Source organism: Heptranchias perlo, chromosome 2 (genome assembly GCF_035084215.1).
Source record: "Heptranchias perlo isolate sHepPer1 chromosome 2, sHepPer1.hap1, whole genome shotgun sequence".
Lineage (NCBI taxonomy): Eukaryota > Metazoa > Chordata > Chondrichthyes > Hexanchiformes > Hexanchidae > Heptranchias > Heptranchias perlo.
This window is the reverse complement of record NC_090326.1, coordinates 130586842-130611643: the sequence shown is the minus strand read 5'-3', so window position 1 is coordinate 130611643 and position 24802 is coordinate 130586842. Positions and strand designations below refer to the sequence as shown.

At 40.6% G+C, this 24802-nt stretch overlaps 1 protein-coding gene across 2 annotated transcripts in view; it reads left to right on the top strand.

The window, feature by feature from the left end:
- LOC137343785 (rho GTPase-activating protein 21-like) overlaps window positions 1–24802 on the top strand; it is a 224389-nt gene that overhangs the window by 77153 nt on the left and 122434 nt on the right. For both annotated transcript variants that reach the window (XM_068007133.1, XM_068007132.1), the window contains exons 3-4: window positions 17277–17456; window positions 18833–18857. In XM_068007133.1, the coding sequence (XP_067863234.1) occupies window positions 17277–17456; window positions 18833–18857 (205 nt within the window). The remainder of the gene's footprint in view (window positions 1–17276; window positions 17457–18832; window positions 18858–24802) is intronic.

Genomic DNA, 24802 nt, shown 5'->3' with positions numbered 1-24802 from the left:
GCTTCATTATTTGAGGGGTTGTGAATGGAACTGAACACTGCAATCATCAGCGAACATCCCCAGGTCAGAGGCTGGGTATTCTGTGGTGAGTGACTCACCTCCTGACTCCCCAAAGCCTTTCCATCATCGACAAGGCACAAGTCAGGAGTGTGATGGAATACTCTCCACTTGCCTGGATGAGTGCAGCTCCAACAACACTCAAGAAGCTCAACACCATCTAGGACAAAGCAGCCCGCTTGATTGGCACCCCCATCCACCACCCTAAACATTCACTCCCTCCACCACCGGCGCACAGTGGCTGTGTACCATCCACAGGATGCACTGCAGCAACTCGCCAAGGTTTCTTCGACAGCACCTCCCAAACCCACGACCTCTACCACCTGGAAGGACAAGAGCAGCAGGCACATGGGAACAACCACCTGCACGTTCCCCTTCAAGTCACACACCATCCCATCTTGGAAATATATCACCGTTCCTTCATTGTCGCTGGGTCAAAATCCTGGAACTCCCTACCTAACAGCACTGTGAGCGAACCTTCACCACACGGACTGCAGCAGTTCAAGGCGGCGGCTCACCGCCACCATCTCGAGGGCAATTAGGGATGGGCAATAAATGCTGGCCTTGCCAGCGATGCCCACATCCCATGAACGAATAAAGAAAAAAATTTCTGACCTTATGATGGAGGGAAGGTCATTGCTGAAGCAGCTGAAGATGGTTGGCCAAGGACACTGCCCCGAGGAACTCCTGCAGCAATGTCCTGGGGCTGAGATGATTGGCCTCCAACCACCACTACCATCTTCCTTTGTGCTTGATATGACCCCAGCCACTGGAGAGTTTTCCCCCCTGATTCCCATTGACTTCAATTTTACTAGGGCTCCTGAGTGCCACACTTGGTCAAATGCTGCCTTGATGTCAAGGGCAGTCACTCTCGCCTCACCTCTGGCATTCCTGGGAGAACCCAAACTGAGCATCGGTGAGCAGGTTATTGGTGAGTAAGTGCCGCTTGATTGCACTGTTGACGACACCTTCCATCACTTTGCTGATGACTGAGAGTAGACTGATGGGTCGGTAATTGGACGGATTAGATTTGTCCTGCTTTTTGTGGACAGGACATAACTGGGCAATTTTCCACATTCAGTTAGATGCCAGTGTTGTGGCTGCACTAGAACAGTTTGGCTAGAGGCGCGGCTAGCTCTGGAACAGAAGGCTTCAGCACTAAGGCCGGGATGTTGTCGGGGCCCTTAGCATTTGCAGTATCCAGTGCACTCAGCCATTTCTTGATATCATGTGGAGTGAATCGAATTGGCTGAAGACTGGCTTCTGTGATGGTGGGGATATTGGGAGGCGGCCGGGATGGATCATCCACTCGGCACTTCTGACTGAAGATGGTTGCAAATGCTTCAGCCTTGTCTTTTGCACTCACGTGCTGGACTCTGCCGTCATTGAGGATGGGGATGTTCACAGAGCCACCTCCTCCCGTTAGTTGTTTAATTGTCCACCACCACTCACGACTGGATGTGGCAGGACTACAGAGCTTTGATCTGATCCGTTGGTTGTGGAATCGCTTAGCTCTGTCTATAGCATGTTGCTTCTGCTGTTCAGCATGCATGTAGTCCCGTGTTGTAACTTCACCAGGTTGGCACCACTTTTTTTAGGTATGCCTGGTGCTGCTCCTGGCATGCTCTTCTGCACTCCTCATTGAACCAGGGTTGATCCCCTGGCTTGTTGGTAATGGTAGAGTGAGGAATATGCCGGGCCATGAGATTACAGATTGTGCTGGAATGCAATTCTGCTGCTGCTGATGGCCCACAGTGCCTCATGGATGCCCAGTTTTGAGCTGCTACATTTGTTCTGAATCTATCCCATTTAGCACGGTGGTCGTGCCACACAACACGTTTGATGGTGTCCTCGGCATGAAGATGGGACCTCTTCTCCACAAAGACTGTGCGGTGGTGACTCCTACCAATGCTGTCATGGACAAATGCATCTGCGACAGGTAGATTGGTGAGGATGAGGTCAAGACGGTTTCTTCCTCAGTGTTGGTTTGCTCACCACCTGCTGCAGGTCCAGTCTGGCAGCTATGTCCTTCAGGACTCTGTCAGCTCAGTCAATAGTGGTGCTACCGAGCCACTCTCGGTGACGGACATTGAAGTCCCCCACCCAGAGTACATTCTGTGCCCTTGCTACCCTCAGTGCTTCCTCTAAGTGGTGCTCAACATGGAGGAGGACTGATTCATCAGCTGAGGGAGGGTAGTTGGTGATAATCAGAAGGTTTCCTTGCCCATGTTTGACCTGATGCCATGAGATTTCAAGGGGTCTGGAGTCAATGTTGAGGACTCCCAGGGCCACTCCCTCCTGACTGTATATCATTGTACCGCCACCTCTGGTGGGTCTGTCCTGCCTGTGGGACAGGGCATACCCAGGGATGGTGATGGAAGAGTCTGGAATGCTGGCTCAAAGGTATGATTCTGAGAGTATGGCTATGTCAGGCTGTTGCTTGAGTAGTCCATGGGACAGCTCTCCCAATTTTGGCACAAGTCCCCAGATGTTAGTGAGGAGGACTTTGCAGGGTCGGCTGGGCTCGGTTTGCCTTTGTCATGTCCGGTGCCGGGTGATTGATCTAGTTTTATTCTTCTTATGACTTTTTGTAGCAAGATTATACAACTAAGTGGCTTGCTAGACCATTTCAAAGGGCGATTAAGAATTAACCACATTGCTGTGGATCTGGAGTCACATATAGGCCAGACCGGGTAAGGACGGCCAGTTTCATTCCCTGAAGGACATTAGTGAACAAAGTGGGTTTTTTACAATAATCCGGTAATTTCATGGCCACCATTACTGATACTAGTTTTTTTTTTATTCCTGTGTGGCACGACATGGCATCAAACGCCTTCCTGAAATCTAAATATGTCATCGACACAGTTTCCATTTTCAACGAGGTTGTCATTTTCTTGAAGAGCTCCTGTAAATTTATTAGGCAAGACCTACCTCCTATAAATCCGTTCTGACTCCTTACCATTCCTAGCTAGGTATTTCATTATCTCTTCTTTCAGGGTGCTCTCTAGTGTACTTTACCTACCACATGTGTTGGGCTAATTGCCCTATGGTACATCGTCTACTTTCCAATTCTCTCGTTTCTGCTGATTCCCTAAAGATGGTGGCGAGGAATTGCAATTGCATTATGCCAGTTTGTGTTGTCTGAAGCTATACTTGCTATGGTGCTTCTTTGAGTATGCTATGTAAGGAATGTAACATCCCTTGCCAATAATCAAACTAGTTTGTCTAGATAAAGCCCATAACAGATGATCAGTTGTTTGCCATTGGTATTTTTTTATCATGGCATTGTTTACCATTTTTTTAGAACTGTCATACATTCCTCATAACTAAGAATATGCATGTTCTATGACAAATCTTGGGGTTTTCAGTCTGTAATGATGTAAGATTTTTACTTCTGAATTTCTACAGTTGCATTTGAAAATCAGAATAAAATGAATTCCAATGAGGCTTTAGTAATCAATGATCAATAAAAAGATGAGATTATTTGGAAGAAAATGTGCTACATAAATGGTTATGAATGCTTCTATAAGTTTGTGCAACAACTCTTGATGTATGGAAGTAAATTTTAAGTGAAAGTAGGCATAACTACTGGATTTGTTTTGTAACATATACTATAACTACAGACATGGGCATTTAATGTGTGCTAGTAATTGTATTTAGTTGTGCAACTTTCATTGTTGAAATGCTGACAGTCCAGTAACTGAAAATTGAATAAACCAAAATAGCATTAAGTTTGTGATATTAATAGAATGTAAACTAAATGGTACAATTTTAAAGGGGGTACAGGAACAGAAACCTGGGGGTTTACATACACAAATCTTTGAAGGTCGCAGGACAAGTTGATAAGGCAGTTTTTTTTAAAAAAAGCATACAGGATCCTTGGCTTTAGACTGGGCATAAGACTACAAAAGCAAGGAAGTTATGCCAAAACTTTATAAATCACAGGTTAGGCCTCAGATGGAGTATTGTGTTCACACTTTTGGAAAGATGTCAAGGCCTTGGAGAGGATGCAGAGGAGATTTAGTAGAATGTTACCAAGGATGAGGGACTTGAGAAGTTGGGATTGTTCTGCTTCGAACAGAGAAGGTTAAGGGGAGATTTAATAGAGGTGTTCAAAATTATTAGGGGTTTTGATAGAGTAAATAGGGAAAAACAGTTTCCACTGGCAGGAGAGTCAGTAACCAGAAGACACAGATTTAAGGTAATTGACAGAACCAGAGGGGAGGTGAGAATTTTTTTTGCGCAGCATGTTATGATCTGTAATGCACTGCCTGAAAGGGTGGTGAAAGCAGATTCGGTAGTAACTTTCAAAAGGGAATTGGATAAATACTTGAAAAGGAATAATTTGCAGGGGTGTGGGACTAATTGGATAGCTCTTTCAAAGAGCAGGCACAATGGGCCAAATGGCCGCCTTCTGTGCTGTAAGATTCTATGACTTATGTGCACTCATAGCACAGAGATCGCCCAGCCTAAAATCGCGAATGCCATCTTTTGTGTTAGCGCTCCTCAATCTCTCTGCAATGCTCAGTCATATTTCTCACTACCTCTCCTCCATTGTCCATCTCTGTGGTGCTGCCTTCATGGTTCCACTTCTACCTATTTGACTGCAAGCAATGTGATTCCGGTAATGGCTTATTTTCTTGCCCCTGCACTTCTGGAGTCCCCTAAGCATCTGAACCTGGCCCGTTCTCTTCCTCATCTACGTGCTGGTCGTCAGTGACATCATCTACATGACTGGAGTTGGCTTCCATTTGTTTGGCTGCCTCTCTACATGACCACTTCTGTGCTGTCAGACTGCCCAACCAACTTTGTCAGGTAAGTCAAAACTTCCCCCAAATGAACATAAGACTGAACTCTGCTCTGTTGCCACTGACTCCATCCCCTCCTGGCCACCACTCAGTCTACACCAGACTGCGCCCTGCTCAACGCAAATCCCATATTTTAAAATGTTAGGTAACTGGAATAAGTGGTTAGCCTCTTTCAGAGAGCTGACACAGGCATAACAGCCATTCGGCCTCCTGTGCTGTAAAATTCTATGATTCAATACTCTTTTTTTCCCAACAGCAAGACTACCTATTCCACCTCCAAAACTTTGCCCACTTCTGTGTCTATGTCATCCTCAACACTGCTGAAATCCTTATCCACATTTTTGTCACCTATGGACTCAATTTCTCCAATGTCCTATGTTAGCTTCCCATCCTTCAGCCTCCATAAGCTTTAACTAGTCCAAAACTCCGATGGTTATATCCTGTTCTGTGTTTAGTCCCACTCGCTAATCTCCTCGTCCTGTAGACCTACATTGGCTCCCTTTATTACATTACATTTAAAATCCTTGTCCACATCTTCCGATCCCTCCCTGGCTTGCTCCACCCTGTCTCTGCAATTTTCTATAGCCTCACATCCATCCTCTCGCGCGCCCTTCAACCCTCCGACTCTGCATCCCCTGCCCTCTCCCTACGATTGATGGCTGAAACTTCAACTGCCTCAGCCCCACTCTATGGAACTCCCACCCCAAACCTCTGCCCCTGTACTTTCTTTTTTTAAAAAAAATTCTCAAAACCCATTGTTTCCATTAAACTTTTGCTCAGCCCTCTTTTAGCTGTGTTTTTCTTCCTTCTGGCTTCCATTCCCTACTTTGAGTGCATGAGTAGGAGGAGGGTTTTATTTAATTGTTTTCAGTGCCCGAAAACTGCCTTCAAAGGCTAGTGTCGCAGGTAGGTGAATGCCCAGGATGTAAAGATTGACTTGGTCTTATTATACATGCAATCAGGTGTACTTCACATCAAAATTCATCAGTTTTGCTGCCAACGAGCATACTCACCTATAATCTAATATTCAAATGAGTAAGCTAGTCTGTGGTGCTTGGAGGATTAATATCTTTTTTGGTCTGACCGTTTTGCAGAGCGTATTTATTTGAAGTGCGTTTGCACTTTGCAGGCAACTAAGTCAGACACATGGAAGCTAAGTTAAGTTTCACAACTGAAGCATTGTGGGGATAACTCCTTTATTCATTTCTCTCCTGTACTCTTATGCAGCAACTTCCCCAAGCCATGAGTAATTTCATCAATACACTTTTTTGCTAAAGCATTAATAAAAGAAATAGACAAGTCTGCTGATGAACAATGATTCTTCATTTTTCAATGTCTAAGTATGCATACCAATATTTAACCAAGTCAATAATTTTGAAGCTTCATTGCAGTGGAATTCAACAGATGAAGTAATACTTATGAATATCTAAAGGAACATGGTTTTTGTTCTTCCTGTTAATTTTGAGTTTTGTTATGATTAAGTTCCTAAGTGCCTTGCCGTCAAATTTTCAGTTCTAGTGCAATGAAATGACACAAAAACTCCAGATTTTGTTTATGCAACTGATCTATTCAGTGCTTATATGTGATGCAGTTACATTATAGCAATTGATGAAGCATCAGATCTTCAGATTATAGGAGATGGTGTACAGTATAATGCACTCACTTCTGTGCCTCTACTTTCCTTTTAAGGCCCTCCTTACAACCCACATCTTTGACCAAGCATTTGGTCACCCCTGCCATGTAAGTTCTTCCTAGTCGTTCTCCTCCTCTTCTGCCTCCCTCATTTTTTTTCTTCTTTTTCTTCCTCCAAGGAGCATTCAAGTCTGAAGCGGCAGTAGGAGAGTAGGAAGGTTTAGGAGTGCTGATGGTTGGAGTAGGGAAAGGGATAAATGGAAGATGGAATGACTGGACCATGGGAAGGAAGCCGGGAGAAGGGCCTGAGAGGGGAGAAAAAAAGATAGAAATAATGGGTTTGGATCTGGAGCAACAGCCAAAATGCACATGCAAATGGACTAAAGGAAATTCAGGTTACATCGACATGGTAGGGATTAGAAGAGACGTGTCCTGGTTGGAAACATGTGACCTTCCCCTTTACTCCAGGTGACTTGAATCAAATGGATCAAAAAATTGTTCTACTCAGTATACTTAAAAGCTTAATGTTACAATGGGCCAGAAATTGCTTGGAGTGGTGAACCAACACTGCTCGCTGCTCCATAGATTTATACTAACCCACTAACTTACCGTGGTCTTTTCGTCAGGCATTTCCTTGAATAGGAAATGGAAAAGAGCCCAACGCAGTTCAAGCAAAGCTAGGACCGTGGGAGAAGAGAGAGGATTGATCTATCCCCTCAACCAATCAAATTACAGCATTTTTGACAAGCTGCGTTCACTCTCTCTGCAGGCTTGAAGCATTAAACCAGGAAGTGAAAGATATAACATTAAAATCAATGTAAAAACAGTTATAGACAGCAGGAAAAAAGAGAGGGTAAGAAATAATTGAAATAGAGAGAGAAGGGCAAAGTAAAAAAAAAATTTAAGTTTTTTTTTAAATGACCAAAAACCATTAAAATAAAGAGTAATGAGACTCCACATTTTTAAGTAAACTTTTAATTGTTTGGCAGTCATTAAAGACTTAGCGTGCTGATAAAACTTATTTTAGACCTGTATTTTTAAGCGTACCTGTTTTGCAGTGTAATTGGTTACTTTCCAGCTAGGCAGATAAGCAAGTTTGCACCTTTTCAATGATTTCTCTGATTGCAGCGTGCGATATACCTTTTAATTCGAAGCTGTCATACCGCCGGCGAATCAGTAGGAGCAGGTTCCAGATTTCCGCGTTTCACTGCACATGTGCGAACATTGGAACTTGCTCCTCCATTTCGCTGCTAACAACAGAAAGCGCTGTTGAGCTCTCCATTATTTCGCGAGCGATTTCTGCCCCAATAATTAACGAAATGTCAGCCCACATGTGCAAAACTTCACTGGATCAACAACACCACCAAACACTAACATTTCAAAAGTAAGACCCACAAAGAGCTGCAGAAGAGATTTACTAAAATGATTCCAGGAATGGGGGACTTTAGTTACGTGGATAGACTGGAGAAGCTGGGGTTGTTCTCCTTGGAACAGAGACGGTTGCGAGGAGATTTGATAGAGGTATTCAAGGTTCTAGACAGAGTAGATGGGGAGAAACTGTTCCCATTAGTGGAAGGGTCAAGAACCAGAGGACATAGATTTAAGGTGACTGGCAAAAGAGCCAAAGGTGATGTGAGGGAAAAACTATTTTTACACAGGGAATGGTTAGGATCTGGAATGCACTGCCTGAGGGGGTGGTAGAGGCAGATCCAACCATGGCCTTCAAAAGGGAACTGGATAAGTACTTGAAAGGAAAAACTTTGCAGTGCTACGGGGATTGGGCAGGGGACTGGGACCAGCTGGATTGCTCTTGCATAGAGCCGGCACGGACTCGATGGGCTGAATGGCCTCCTTCCGTGCTGTAAACTTTCTAAGATTCTAAATGCAACAGAAGTTGTCTTTTTTTTAAAAATGAGTTTCCCTCTACTGCTTCAGTGGGTAAAGGCACTGACTGATCCCTGGTCTGTCCTGACAGTTTACTGGCTAAAGGTAATTCTTTTGGTCTCTTTTTTTTTCTCTCTCTCTCTCTTCCTCTCTCTCTCTCCCTCTTCTTCTCTCTCTTTTCCTCTTCCTCTTCAGCCAACCAAATAATTGAAGCTGCAGCTAATTACTCCGAATGAGCCTCAGGTGCATAACACAGGAGTATGTCTCTGGGAAAACATTTTACATGCCTTTATATATGAATGTACCTTTAGTCAAAATTATTTGTTACAAATACTGTTTATACCAGTAAATTTTCAGTAATTATTGCCCTGCAGATGTAGGATGACCTGCGGTATGATGCCTTTTGAAAACTAGACATAAGATGTTAATACAAAAATACTTTTAAAAAATATCTGAGCAATTAGTGTGGATCCCAAACAACATATAAACTCAGTATAACCATACATATTCAGAAGTTTGTTTCTTCTTGAGGACCAGAAAAACTGGATCCTTTCTGCTTATGAAACAATGAAATGTTAAAATTTTATCACATGTTTTCTTTTGCAGTTTTGTTTCAACAAGTACCATTTTAGTATCATTTTTAGTATTGCAGTTCAAAATTTGCATCCTGAACAAGGAACGGAGTAAGCGAATGGATGTATTTTGCCCTCTACTGGACGAAAACTTTATTAACCAGTTTCTTGCGGTGTTGATCTTGAAACGGTTCTCCAGTATATAGCAGTACTAGTACCTAAACTGTGTGTATCATTCTAAATGTATGGTTATTTAAGAATGTCACCATAATGCAACTGAATACTGAAAAGTGTTTAATAACTAAACTCATCTGTTCATATCCTTTTGCAATAAAGAAAGAACAAACTTGTATTTATATAGCGACTTTCACAATCTCAGGACGTCCCAAAGCACTTCATAGCTAATGAATTATTATTGAAGTACAACCCTGTTGTAATGTAGGGAAACATGGCAGCCAATTTGCGCACAGCAAGGTCCCACAATCAGCAACGAGATAAATGAGTGGTGACTTAACTGATCTCAGTCAGAGCAGCAGTGGAGCACTACAATTATCTTCAGTGTTTGTGGGCTCAGAGGTATGAGAAGGTAGTTTGTTTTAACTGGTGGTGGGATGGATGGGAGAAGAAAAAAAATGGTTTAACGGTTCTCGGAAAGACAGCGATACTGCATAATTGATCAAGAATATTTACATTGAAAAGTTAAAATGGATGCATGCTGGGATCTTTTCCTAGCACCCAATATCTAAGTTGCATAAGGATTCACTGTGAGCAGGTGCAGGCAGGCAAGTTACAATTTTTTTTCCCTTCTCCCACTCATCTCACCATCAATTAAAAGCTACCTGCTCATGTACACTCTGAACCCATAGGTGCTGAAGCTAATTGTAAAACATCCACTGCTGCTCTGGCTGAGACAGTTAACTCGCCACATAAGGGATCACACCTGGGACCCTCCTGGTTTGTAAGGCTCAGCACCACACCTGGGACCCCATTTTAATCTTTCATTTTGTTCTATTGGCTCTCCAGTTTTACCCTTATTTGCTGCCCTCATTGCAAAGGTTTCTTTGTGTATGTATGGATGTGTGTGTGTGTGTGTGTGTGTGTGTGTGTGTGTGTGTGTGCGCGCTGCTATTAATGGTCTTCAAACCTGAAATCAATTTATCCATCCAGCTATCAGTCATGCTTATTTATTACAAAAATTTTATGCACATATTTTGCTTCAGACATTACACTATCTGGTACTTCAAAAAAATGTATTGAAACAAAACAAACAATAGCCATAATGTCTGCAGACCTTCCCACATACAAAGCCAGGGTTCTGATCTACAGCTTGAATAGCAACTAATATTTGAATATAATCATCAATGTTTACCTAACATATTAGATTTAGTAGCCTTAAAGGAACATATACTTAGACTTTAGCACTAGAATAATACACTATTTTACCTGGTATAACGTTCCTTTCCTTATAAACGCCACATTCTCCTAATCAACGCATTCTATCACTTGCATGAGAGATTTGCTATTAATATTACAAAACCTTTATGTATCTGCATTTCTGCTGTCCATCACACAAGATGTCTGTCGATCCTCATTGATCTCGCACTGTCTAAATTCAAATGTCTATGTCCCAGTTGGGGTTGATTATCATGTATTCAAATTTCACCCACCACAGTTCAGATTTCTTTTACCTGTTTGGTTGATATGCAAATTGATTGTGATTTGATCATATGTAAATTTATTAGCAAGAAGGTGGTGAAGAAGTCATTTTTTCATTGTATTTTTTTTCCTAATCAGCCTACTACTTGCCAAGAGCTCAAAATAAGATGACTAACATTTAGAAATTACATATTTCACATTGGCGTGATTAAACTTACCTTTAGAATGATCTCTTGTATCTTTAGAAAACCTTCCATTAAGGTTTTTACTTGAAGGTCTCAATCTCTCAAAAGCCTGGTCTTGGGTTTGGTATTTTTCCCAGGGATATCACTTTGTCAGCTGAAGGGAGATGCCATAGTCTGAGCATGTGGAGTGTGTGCAGTTTCCCATTATACATCTCTAGGATTCTTGCAATGCACGTGAAGGCTCTGTTCCTCATCCTCTCAAATTCCAAATTCTTTTTTCCCCCCCAAACTATTTCAAAATAAGCTGGTGAATGAATTTAATTTTTTTTCAGGTATGTTTCACAATTGCTTAATCCACTTTACTTAATTTTGTATTTTGTTTAACTTTACTTCAGAGATAATAGACAGAAAAAAAACAAACAGTTGGGTGATTAACAGCATGCATGTTTTTGTTTATACTTCAAAATCCAAAACATTGTTTACAGAAAATATATTTATTTTCTCAGTGGAATAGCTAACAGTATTTCAGTTTATTTTCCTAAATAATTTTAAACCTAGCTGGAAGATGCATTTAAATTATTGAGTTGGGCTTTGCTGATTCTCTATGTAAATGCTGTTCATTGTCGCTGTCTCCTTCAAAACTGCCATTGTCACCCAGCTTTTCAAAATACCTTCCTCATCAACTACTGCTCCATCTGAACCTCCCGTTTCCTCTCTAAGGTCCTTACATGTGTCACGGCCTTCCAGCTCCGTGCCTGACCTCCTGAAACTCTCCATTCTAATCCCTGCAGTTCAGCTTCTGCCATTCTCAAAGCATTGCAACCACGTTGAGCAAAGTTATGAATGTTATCCTCTGTGATTGTGATTGTAACTGGTGTATTATCCCTCAACATCTCCATGGCATTTGACACAGTTGACCACGTGATCCTCGTTCGTCGTCTGATTCCTTGGGATTGGCCTTGCATAGTTCCATTCTAGCTAGTGTATCTCCAACGATAGCTTTTCTTTCCTCCCCCATAGAGTCCCACCTACATGTAGTTGTTCAATTACATTATTTACAGCCACAAGATCAATTTTTAAAAATTCATTCTCTGGATGTGGGTGTCGCTGGCAAGGCTGACATATTTCTCATCCCTAGTTCTCTTGGGAAGGTGGTGGTGGCCCTGCTTGAAGCAGTTTGATACAACTAAGTGGCTTGCTATTCCACTTCAGAAGGTAGTTAGGAGTCAACCACATTGGTTTGGGACTGGAATCACCTATAGGCCAGACCAGTTTCCTTCCCAAAAGGAATTAGTGAACCAATTGGGTTTTTAGGACAATCCGACAGCTTCACTTTTATTGATAGCAGCTATTTATTTCCATCCAGATTTTTAAAATTGAGTTCAAATTCTCAAACCCTAACCCAACTCTCTGGATTACTAGTCCAGTAATATACCCATATAGCTTCCAAATGTGTACAGATGACACCCAGCTCTACCTCCTGAACCACCTCTTCCAACCCCTTGACTGCTGTGTTGGACTGATTGTCTGACATCTAGTTTTTGGATGAGCCACAATTCCAGCTCAACATGCAGAAGACCAAAGCCATCGTCTTCGGCTCCTGCCATAAATTTCACTGCTTTGCCACTATCTCAGGCTAAACTAGACCGTTTGCAAATCCTGTTTGATCTTTAGCTGACTTTCAGACCTTGTATCCTTTCCATCACAAAGACTGCTTACTTCCATCCCTGCAACATTACCTAACTCTACCCGTTTTTCTCTTACTGCTTACCTATAAACCCCTCTGTTCGACCAAGTTACTGGTCACCCTCGTAATCTCTCTCTCCTTGGCTCAGCAGCTATTTGCTGAAATGTCTTGGGACATTTTTTACATTACAGGTGTTGTATTGGTTGTGCTGTTCCTTCCTCTACCATCCTCCACGTTACAGAAAAAAGCACTTATCCACACTGTTGAGTCAGTGAAACTGCTGTATATTACCCATTATGGTTGTCGAACAATTTCACTGTTATAAATATAAGTAAACTCCACTTTGTTTAACATAAAACTTGAGGTGGAAAACTGAGCGATAAGGGAAGCAAAGCAAGAAAGAAAAGCTGAAAGGGAGAGAAGAGGAAAACAAAGCAAGTACTTCTCATCCTGGTGTACCTTACCAAAACTCTAGTGGCAGCACTATAGATAAAGGACTTTCTCATCCATGCAGCTGTTGGGTAAGTTGGAAACCATATCGGAATAAATGCTGATTTGTGGCCTAAGTAAATTGAGACTTAGATTTTAACCAAGGTTTTTATATTCCTGTGTTAATGTGGTACAAATTTACAAATACTTTGTTTGACTGCAAAGTATGTGCATGGAAAATGACTTTTAAGCACTGGGTTTGATTTCTACAGAATAAAAATTCCTTTAGTGGAGCACAACGACATGAAAGAAACCACAAGTGGTTTGTATAAGAAATAGAAATGCCCTTCTGGTATTCTAGGGGATTCTTTTTAGGAGTTTGAGATAAAATAGAGAAAGCTTTGCTGAGAATTTCGCATGTTGTGTATTTGGTCTAGAGTGCTTTGTTGCCACTGGATACTAAAAGTAAAATTATATTACACATTGCAGTGAGCACAAAAATATTTAAATCACCTGATCACTATTAAGTTGTGTATACTTAGGCTCTAATATAAAATCAAACGTTCTGTTAGTCTTGTTGGTAAACTATGTTCTGGGTGATAGAATTTCTGGTATGTAAAATTACTGATTATCTCTGAATATCAATTAATAGAATAGGGACACGGTTGTAACTAATGCGGTAACAGCTGCTTCTATCGGAATTTATGTCAACGAATCTGTACCTCACCTCGTATGTTCAGTCTGCTTTGGCATAATTGTCCAGATATGCAGGGAAACAAATGACTGCATGACTGTACCATATCTAAATTGGTGAGATTGTATTGAAAACATTTGCATGTCCTCTCTGGGATTCTACAATAAACATGAACCTAGATATAATAGTTTTCATTGTGAAAAGCTGGTCTGGCAAGTAAACCATCCTTTTGAGAATGACCACTAGTTTCTAAGTGAGTTTGTAAATGTTAAACTGTTTGCCAGCCTCAAGATATTTACAGTAAACCATAATTTTGTATTTCTTGATATCAACCAAATCCTGTTGTGTTAAGAGATAATTAACTCAAATGTTGCTAGGTTAAAATTACTTGGCAAATTAACATAGATTATATCTACCAGGAAATTGAAAATGGGAGACTGCTCTGAATCTAGTTTACAATCAAAATAAACCCACTAGAATCATAATCAAATTAAAGTGATTTCTGCTAAATTTAAACTAGCATCAAACCAGAGATAATGAATGTATGATTTCCCAAGTCCATAATTAACAGGATTGTCCTGTTGCTTATCATTTGACCTGCAGGCCTGGTATCTGGTCCACACAGGTGCCAAAGACACCCAGTTCTGCCTCTCAACTCTTTGACTGCCCTTTTGCTGGCAGACTGCTTCTTGGACATCTAGTCATGGATGAGTCACAACTTTCTCCAGTTCAACATTGAGAAAATCAAAGCAATCATTTTAGACCCTGCCACAACCTCTGCTCCAAGAATCTTATAAAGATAGTGATGAGCCTTATAGGTTCTTTGTGATATACTGGAAGGGAGCTATTAGTTTGTGGCCTCCCTGACTTCCATGGATGGTGTTTGGGGTTTATGTGGCAGATGCCTGTCTCTCATGAGCTTAAAGGAATGGATTCCCAACTATTTGATATTTCCCAAGTTCTAAGCACAGTGCATAAATCACGCTCACTGACTGATCTGTGCCCCATAAATATTTCACCCATGTGCTTGTTGTGGGGAGAGTTGTCCTGTGCTACAATAGGGAAATGCACTGTCTTGCAGCTAGTAGTTCTGAGATTATCCCAGCAGGCAAAGACTGATCTTCAGGGATTGAGTCCTGTCATACTTCTTGTGGCCATCTACATTGCTGCCCTAATGGCCTAAACGAGGGGGCAGGATGAGAACATGTGTAGCAGAGTATTTTTCTGGCCACAGCCCCTCCACCATTTGTTTCCAGAGAGGGGTGGAATATGTGGAGGACAGCTGAGGCCATTGGTTTTGGAATATAGGATTTTAACACACTTCCAAAATAAGTCACTGATGTCCATTTGCCTGAGTACTGAGAGTACCACTCCAGTCAGTCAAATACTCTCCCAGAGCATGAAGGAGGTATTAGGCCTGGTGGTGTTATCTATTCAGTGGGCAAGCCTTGTCTACAGGGAGAGCATGAACTCTGGATCACCAAGTTTTATGGCAGATGAGGTGGTAAAGTACTAAGGGTCTAGTAAATAATAATGTTACCTCCAACCAATCACATAGTGACTTCCATTTGGATGCTATGAGCCTGATGTAGCAGTTTCTGAATTGAGGGTAGGTGTTTCTGCTTCACAAATAAGTAGTCGATTCTGGAGTATGCTTTGTACGTGTTTGGTTAGAAAGTGAATCCCTTTGTGGGATGCATGGCTCGCCATATATCTGCAAGGCCTAGATCGTTATATTGCTCTTGGATCATTTTCATAGTTTGCTCTGGGCACCCTGTGTTTGCTTGGAGCTCATCCAACTGTGGAGGCCACATTTAAGTGACGTCCCATGGTAATTGTGTCTTCCATATGGGGGTGCAAGTGAGAGGAAATTTAAGGTAGCACATATGTAAAAAGTCCATGTTTGGGGCAGAATGTATGATGTTCATTGTTGGAGCAGTTCAATCCATTATTGGGATACTGTACTCATTCTTTTTGGGGATGATCCTTTTTAGAGTGAAAGGGAGATGCTTATGGTTCACTCTCCTCTGCTCTTGGGTGAGTAGGAGGCTGCCACTGTGTGGCTCACCCAGTCAGTCATGAGTTTGGTATTCAGAGGTGGTAACAGAGGACTGTGCTTCGAGTGCCTAGGTTCATTGTAACTTACTGCATAGAATTCCTTGGTTTTGGTGGGGTTGTCTTTGGGCATCCTGTGTATTTTGGTTGGTTTGGGGGAAGAGTACTTTCTGTTAGTTGTGTTGGCCTTGTGATGCTTCTCCTATTGCCTGGTAGGATGGGTCCTTCTGAAAATATTGGAGCTTCTGTGCTGATTTAGTCATGGTGGGTGCAAGGTGGGGTTCCATGCAGGCTTCCTGTGTATGTATTGTAATCCTTCTAAGGCTGTTATTACCATGATGTGGAGATGCCGGTGATGGACTGGGGTTGACAATTGTAAACAATTTTACAACACCAAGTTATAGTCCAGCAATTTTATTTTAAATTCACAAGCTTTCGGAGATTTTCTCCTTCCTCAGGCAAACATTTGCCTGAGGAAGGAGAAAATCTCCGAAAGCTTGTGAATTTAAAATAAAATTGCTGGACTATAACTTGGTGTTGTAAAATTGTTTACAATTGTTATTACCATGTAATTGGAGGGTACTGAGGACACACAAATCATTTAAAACTAATAGACAGATACAAAAAGCAATCAAAAAGGCTAATGGGATGTTGGCCTTTATCTCAAGGGGGCTGGAACACACGGGGAGGAAGTTATGCATCAGTTGCACAAAGCCTTGGTCAGGCCTCCAATTTTGGGTACTGAATCTCAGGAAAGATATATTGGCCCTGGAAAGGATACAGTGCCGTTTCATCAGAATGATACCAAGGCATAAATGATTAAATTATGAGGACAGGTTGCATAAATCTGGCTTGTATTCCCTTGAATTTAGAAGGTTGAGGGCTAATCTGATCAAAGTGTTTGGAATGAGGAAGGGATGCGATAGATTAGACACAGAGAAACTATTTCCCCTTGTGGTGGAACCCAGAACAAGAGGACATAATCTTAAAATTAGAGCTGGGTCATCTAGGAGTGAAATCAGGAAGCATTTTTTCACACAGGGTGGTGAAAATCTGGAACATACCCTCAAAAAGACTGTGGATGTTGGATCAGTTGAAATTTTCAAAACTAAGATTGATAGACTTTTGTTAGGTAAGGGTATAAGGGATGTAGATCAAAGGTGGGTAAAGGAGTTGAGGTACAGATGAGCAATAATCTAATTGAATGGGGGAACAGGCTCGAGGGGCTGAATGGCCTACTTCTGTTTCTATGTACCTGTGATCTAGGAGTCTAGTAAATAATAATGTTACCTCCAACCAATCACATAGTATTTTAGCAAGTTTGCTGTAGTACAGAGATATGTGAACCACTGTCATTTAGGGAATATGAGGACTGTGATAAGGATCAGAGACCACACTCCAGGTCCCAGACTACGAGCAATACAATGAGTGATCTACTTGTATCTAAAGAAATTAGAAACTACTGAATCTGCTGTAAACATATACTTTTGGCTAAGAGAAAGTATCTGTGTAATTCAAAAGGGAAAGTTTCTCTTGTAAATTTTTCAGTTATCTTTTATACATTCTTGTGTAAAGATTGCTAATAGCAGTTCTCAACTGATTGTTTTCTTCCCACAGGGAAAAAACAAGAAGGATGGAAGTGGACAAGGCGAGAACACCTCACTGCTGGTGGATGACATTTTCTCATGGCCAGGCCCAAAAACCATTAGTCTACGCCGAAATTCACAGGGTTTTGGGTTTACGCTGAGACACTTCATTGTCTACCCCCCAGAGTCAGCTGTACATACCAATATAAAGGTCAGAGAATCAAAGTGACGGCCAATTCTTTGAGCAAAATCAAAACCCAGCATTTTTTAAAAATTACTTTGTTGGAAACTTTTTATCCTTTTGATTTAATCCTGTTTTAATTTGAATATATTAATGGCATGCCACTTTCTGCATATATTTTGAGTAGAACTTTAAAATGCTGTGGTTTTGTGCAAATTATAGTAATGCCATACAATGCTAGGGTTTTTGATTTTTATTCACATTACATTGATAGCTGCACTGGGAGAAATAAGAATGTAGTACAAGATATTTGTGCCATACTTTGTAATGTTGATGTAATACAAGTTGGGTTGTATACCAGCCTACGTTTTTACTGTGAAACCTTTTGTAGTTTGTTGTTGTCTTAAAGTAATATTTTATTCATTTAGCAAAAAAGTGACACTTGCATCCAAAGTATTTTAATGCTTTATTCAAATCCAGTGAATCATTGTTGTTATGGTTCTTCAAAACTTATGGAGTTTGACAATTGTTCAAGAAACAAATTATGTAATTTTTTTAATTGAAAGTTTAATTGAAGATAGTTGGAAAGTCCAGCCATTCCAAATAGCATATGCTTCATTCGGCATCCTGATTAACGTTAAGCCAGGCTTGATTGGTTCCGGACTTGGCATTTGTCTAAAATGGCATCCAAGGTGGGCATGCTCATTTGCTTCCGAATCGTAAAAGTCCCAGGATCTGCATAATAGTACCAGTCTGTTTTTCTCTGGCCAACAGATAGTGCCCTCTGCTCCTAACGTCCCATTTCCGAATGTTGAATTGGATCAGTTCTTCAATCTCACCACAGTTCGTAGGTCAGGTTAAAAAGTTCTTTGCAGTTCATGTTTAATTTTCACCATCATAGTTTGGATGATTTTCTATTTTGGGCTTTGAGGCATGAGCACCAATGGATACTGGCGGCATGCTCCCAAAAAAAAATCATTACTGGCCTTATTAAAGCTTGTTTTAAAAAAAGAGAGATGCTCCAAAGCAGGTTTACAGGCTCAGCAATAAGCCACGACCATTGGACCAAACACATTAAGAGGTTCTGCCATCGCTGCCTTTGAGCTAGCATAATTGCATGAAGAGTTCTAGATGATTTGTCCTCTGATATTCCCTTTATCATAAACACTCTCTAGTTTATGCTGGTCTGCCAATAACCTAGCTGAGATCTGGAACTTGATGTGGGAAATAGCAGGCAGCATCTCACTATGAAGACTCTGATCAACACTTTGGAATACCAATTTGCTGTTTTTTGTGGATTTAGATCCACTGTAAAGGCATCCCCTGTCCTGATATGTTTGTAAGCAAACTTACTTTTTTTTTGGAAATTGAACACTGGAAGTAACTTAATATGCTTTTTTTGTCAGGATGAAGAAAATGGAAATAAAGGGGGTGAGTATAGCTTGTCTTGTGTATGTATAGCTTTATAATAACATTGAGTGCATTAAGCAAACATTTTTTAACATGACATATCTAGTCTATAAATTGGGCCTTGAATTGGAAGTTTTCATAACGGTAAGTTAATCTTAAACATAATGTCTACCTGTTTGCATTATTTGTTTTAAATATTTTCTCTTGAGTACTACACATTAGGAAATTTGCTCTTGAACCAATTTAGTGGGTACTTCAGTAAATGTTGTTTTAGAGTCCACTGCTCTGAATCTTAAGTGTATCACCTGAACATGCTTTACTTGCAGTGGATATTTTTTTAGGTCAAATAGATGCTCACAGTGGACCTAATTACATTTGGCTAAGTCTCAATACTGCAATTTTGGCTTTAAGATTACTATTTAATTTTTATATTGCCATGCATTTTTGAGGTTCAAATCAGGAAGCTCCTTAATTTTTTATTGTATATAGATATTGCTGTATTTACATGCCAGCAAATTTTCTTGCAAATGCTATCTTTACAATTGGTGTCATCTCTGGCCCAGGTAGGGAAAAGCCAGAGTTTCAGCTGATGATTGCTATCTAGTAATACCCACTGGACTGTGTGCGCACGTGGACATAAGGTGAGGATAGGATCAAATCAGCTATCTGAAAAATTCTCACCTGTGCACAGCATTACATGGAAGCATTTTGATGTACTGGTGTGAGGAGTTCTACTTTAACACCTTAAGGGATTGTTTGGCCAAAATTTTATCTGTATCCTCAAACTTGATGAGGATCTTTCCAATGTTCCTTAATAAATTATCTTGCTGTTTCTATTTCTGCTTTATACCCTATCTTTTGGTGTGGGATAAGAAAAATGAACTTTCATTTATATAGCATCTTTCATGATCTCAAGACATCCCAAAGCCCTCCACAGCCAATGAAGTTCTTTTGAATTGTAGTTGCTGTTGTAATGTAGGGAAGCATGGCAGCCAATTTGTACACAAGGTCCTACAAACATGAATGAGTTAAATGACCAGATCTGTTTTAGTGATGTTGGCTGAGGGATATATGTTGTTCAGGACACTGGGTGAACTCCCCTGCTGTTCTTCGAATAATGCCATGGGATCCTTTGTGTCCACCTGAGGGGCAGACAGGGCCTCAGTTTAATGTAGGTAGAAACCATTGCATCTTTTAAGGAAAAAAGTGGGTAAATATTTGTTGGAGGGCAGTGGGATTACTTTTGGATTGCCTAGCAAAGAGGCAGCAAAATGAGCCGAGTAGCCACTGCCTTTGCTGTAAATTTAAGGCTCAATAGGAGAGGAGATGGGTAAATAAAAATCAAGTACTCCAAAATGGAGTATATTTAAGGCTGGCATCCCATGGGTGAAAAGGGAGATTAGATCAAAAGTGAAGCCAGGAAAAAGCATTTGGTGCTTATAGGACAAATTAAAAAATGAAAATGATTTGAACAGCATGACATCCTGTAACTTTTTACAACGGCCACACATAACAAGGAAAAATTTATATAGCACCTTATGGTGTTCTCACAATGTCCCAAAGAGCTATAGGAAGTGTAGATGATTTGCTGTCGTAAGTACTGCACCTGGAGGCGATTTTTAAAAACACAGTAAATTGTTGTTGTAAAATGAGGGCAATGGAAGGAATTTATGTTGCATAATGTTTGGCTCATAGGTTCTGCTGGAATTGATCCAGCTCAAGAGAATGAAGTTTTAAAAATCCAAAACAAGACCACACAAACTGTAAGAAAAATTATAATCTAGGCCAGAGATTGGAAGCATTTTGTTTCTGAGGAACGCACCAATTGATATACATTTCATGTTGCAAAATGTGGTTGCGTAAATAAAGGAAAAGGTTTTCTAATGTGTAACTAATTAAACCACTCAAACCGCTTCAGTGAGAGTGATATTTTAAATTACAGACTAAAGGCATTGTCTATACATGCCTGCTATTTTATCATTAGTAGAACTCTACTACAAACACATTAAATGGGAAGAACTTACAGGGGAAATGTGTCAAACATTAAGAAAGAAATTAGCTCTACACTGATGTCTGTCGTTACCTTTTTTATGCTTTAGAACTGCTGTATGAGACAGCTTGGGAGCAGACATACAGATCTCTAATGTATCATCATGAATAAGAACTACTCAGTCTGTGATTCCCATTCATGATACTGGAATGGAATGATGTCACCTCGGAGCATTTGATACACAATGTTTGCTTCCAGACTACTTTTAGCTAGCAGCTTTTAAGCATAAATGTGGATGATAGGCCAGTGAGTGACCCACGTCGCTTAATTTTTAGCATAAGATTTGAAATACATTTGAAGCAACTTAATTTTTTTTACCTGGTGCAAAATTTTAAAGGTCCTCTAATTGCTGTTTTCTAAAACTGCATTATCTATATTCTTCTAGTACATTTTTTTTTAAAAAAGAGTTTCTACGAAAGCTTTGGCAAATTCAATATAATTTCATATGTGCAGCAATTTAAATATGGCCAGAGTTTCCGGTCCTTATCGTGATCCAGTTACCCCTGTTGGAACTGTGCATTTCTAGATGATTAATTGTATCCAATTGACTCAAAAAATGCTCACCATCCTCCCATTGATAGAATTTAGTTGTGGGCTATATTGAGCAAGCGGCTAAGCTGTAGCACCCAGCTATTGATATTCTGGACATTAGAGAAAAATATATTATTCTCCAATCATTGTGCATTATAGCAGTTGGATGATTAAATGTGATATAGTGCCCTCCTGGTACCTTTCCTTGACAGCAGAGGTCTGGAGAGATGCTAGGCTGGCCAAACGGTACTTCAGTGAATGAAATATTGTTGGTCTTTTGAAAGGCTTCTTCCCTAAAAACTTGCAATGAGAGATGCAGGCATCTTCTATTGATGCAATGTTGTGATTATAAGCTTATTGAGGTGTGATTTCATGGATCTTACTTTTTAAATATCTTTTTCTCTCATTAAAAGTTGTAAATTGGTGCTTTTACTTTCTGGCTACAGCCTTTCTCTGGGGAAAATTCATACAAGCCAGTAATGTGAACCTGCATTGTTGGCCTACATAGAGAACGCCTACAGCAAGAAAAATGGTAAACTGTGGTAAACATTTGCATTGGTACTCTGGCTCTACTGCCACTTAAAACTTGACAGAAAGCCACTTCTTGAAGGTCTTTCTTGTTGGAGATTTCTTTTATCCAAGAGTTGGAGCTGCTACTGGTGACAGCGCTGCAAGATATATACCTTAACTGCTGGTTAGTTAATATCTATCAGCCGCTTCACTGAGGATTCAAGTAGCAAATATCCCAGCCTGTCGTTTGTCTTTGGGGTCTACAGCTGAACACGTGAAAGGTGCTTGGAAAATCAAACGCTATGCTAGTTGCCACTTACCTAGGATTTGAATCTTGTGCCCAACAAGTATTTTGTGGCACCCACTTGAACCTATAGTTTCTTGTGATGTGAAATTTAAAACCGTTGCTTTGTTCTCAATTCATGCAAGATTGGTGAATTTTGTGTTTTGCTGATAGTTTGGCTTTCAGATAGGCATAAGATCTTATCTATTTGGCCAAGAATTGTATGAGTTTCACTTGTTTTAGGATAACTGGTGAAATTTTATCTGGCATCATATGCTGCTTGCATTAAAAATTGTTAGTTTTGTTCGAAGCTTTAGAGTACAGTATAGATGGAACAAAAAGGTAACCAATCTAGTATAAGCAAAATGCAAAAAACTGCAAATGCTGGAAATCTGAAACAAAAACAGAAAATGCTGGATGTAGGCAACAGACCAGGTAGCATCTGTGGGGAGAACAGAAAAGTTAATATTTTGGGTGATTTTTGAAGAAGTTAGCAAATTACTGCGATTCCTTTAGGAAGCAGTAGGGTAGAGTCTTTCTGTGGATGGAGGAACTAAAATGGGCCAGATGGCTTTTGTGATCTGTAAGATACTGAGTGGTGGAGCAGGCTCGAGGGGCCGTATGGCCTACTCATGCTCCTATTTCTTATGTTCTTTTCTTATGTGATCTTGGGGAAATGGGGAAGCTCAAGTGCAGCAATATCATAGGAACTTATTCACTTCCATGTTCCCCTCCAAGTCGCACACCATCCTGACTTGGACATATATTGCCATTTTTTCATTTGCTGGGTCAAAATCCAAGGATTTCCAATTTAACATCATGAAGCACCACAAGTACTGCAATGTTTCAATAAGACGGCCCACCACCACCGTCTCAGGGCAACTAGGGATGGGCAATAAATGTGACTGTACCAACATCACCAAATCCCGTGAACAATTTTTTGAAAAGATCTACAACCCAAAAAATGAAACAGCAAAAGTGGCTTTGGAGCAACTGGGCGACTGCAAATTTTGGTTACTGGTGCCGAGCAAATGAATGTTTGATTAACTACCATTGATATGGTTATCCTGAGACTTGTTCTTGAGTATAGTTTTAATTGCCCATACAACATTCCCTTTGCACTCTTTCTGATCTGGTGTAACTTGGAGCAACTTATCCTTTGTGATTTATAAATGTTCTTATTGTTGCTACTTGGTCTCTTTTATCATCTCTGGCAAAGAACTAAGTTGGGGCTCAGAGCAAAACCTTATATAGAGCTTGGATGAGGAAAAGAAGCTGACCAAGATCACTTGCAGCATAGCACAAATCTGTTAAGGTTATAAAGGGTGGTTTTATATTACAATTTTTAAAATTCCCATCCAGGGAAAGGGACCTCCATGCATCACTATCCTCCTTTTACATTTGCAGCAGCAGTCTGATGAAGATCTGATTCAGTTCTGCTTGTACACATTGCCCAAGCATCTGACTAAAATAATTCTTCAGTTTAAAAGTTTACAGATTCTCTTTCTATCACAGACTCCTTCCTCCAAAAATATATGCCGAATAGAAAATCATGGTTGAGATACTGTTGTTGAAAACAGGACCAGAGTGGGACACTAAATAATGCAATTTAAGGGAAATTGGAACAAGCAAGGCTGACCTGCTGGGCCAAATTTTGCGTGACCGGGGCGTCTTGTGCCATACGCCGTTAGTTAGACTTTTTCCTGCATCCTTTAGCTCTCAAATTTTTTTCTGCCGTGACTTGCTGGAATTGTGAACTGACAAGTGTGGCGAGGGCAATGGGGCATCTGGGAACTTAGTGAACGGCAGGACCAACAGTGTGTATCCTGAACCAATGAGATTTAAGGATGGAGAAAGAAACAGAGGAACAATGGTGAATTAGAGTTAAATCAAGTACAGAAAGAGAAATAGAGAGGGAAAGAAAGATTGGATTAAGAGAGAGGAAAAAGAGACAAAGGAAAAGTAAGAAAAAAATTAAAAATGTAAAATTTGACAACAATTTACTACATGCAGGAATGAGATTGAACAGTTTAAATTGTTCTGTTTCTGGGCCAGAGAGGTTGATTGGCGTTGCATTAACAATTATCATATAGTTAAAAGGTACTTACGGGTCTTAATCACCAACCCTAATTTTCTGTGGCGACTTTAACGGTCATTTAATGTCCAACTCCAGCAAGTTCTTAAAATAATGGGGAGGCTACAAGCGAGATGCCATTTGTGAGAGGCGACCAGCAACTTCTGGAGTTTCGCAATACACGGCGTACCTCTTAATCTCTCTTAATGCGCAAATCGGCCAGCAAGTTCATTAATAATGGCGTGCGTTGTTCACACACCGTTATTTTTCCAGCAAGATTTGATTCTCTGTTTGCTGTAACATGAAGCGCTTAATCAATTGGCAGGTTCCTAGACTTGTAAGTTTGTGGGTCTACAGTGCTGTTAATTTTTTTAATTTCTGGTCGTTTATACATAGGAGTGTAGCCATCGACTGGAGAACGACGCTGTTAGTGGTTTAGGGATTTTGTTCTAGATATTTTGCTCGGGTTCAGCATGTCGGACAACTCTTGTAATTGAGCTGTGGAGTGTGCCTTCACC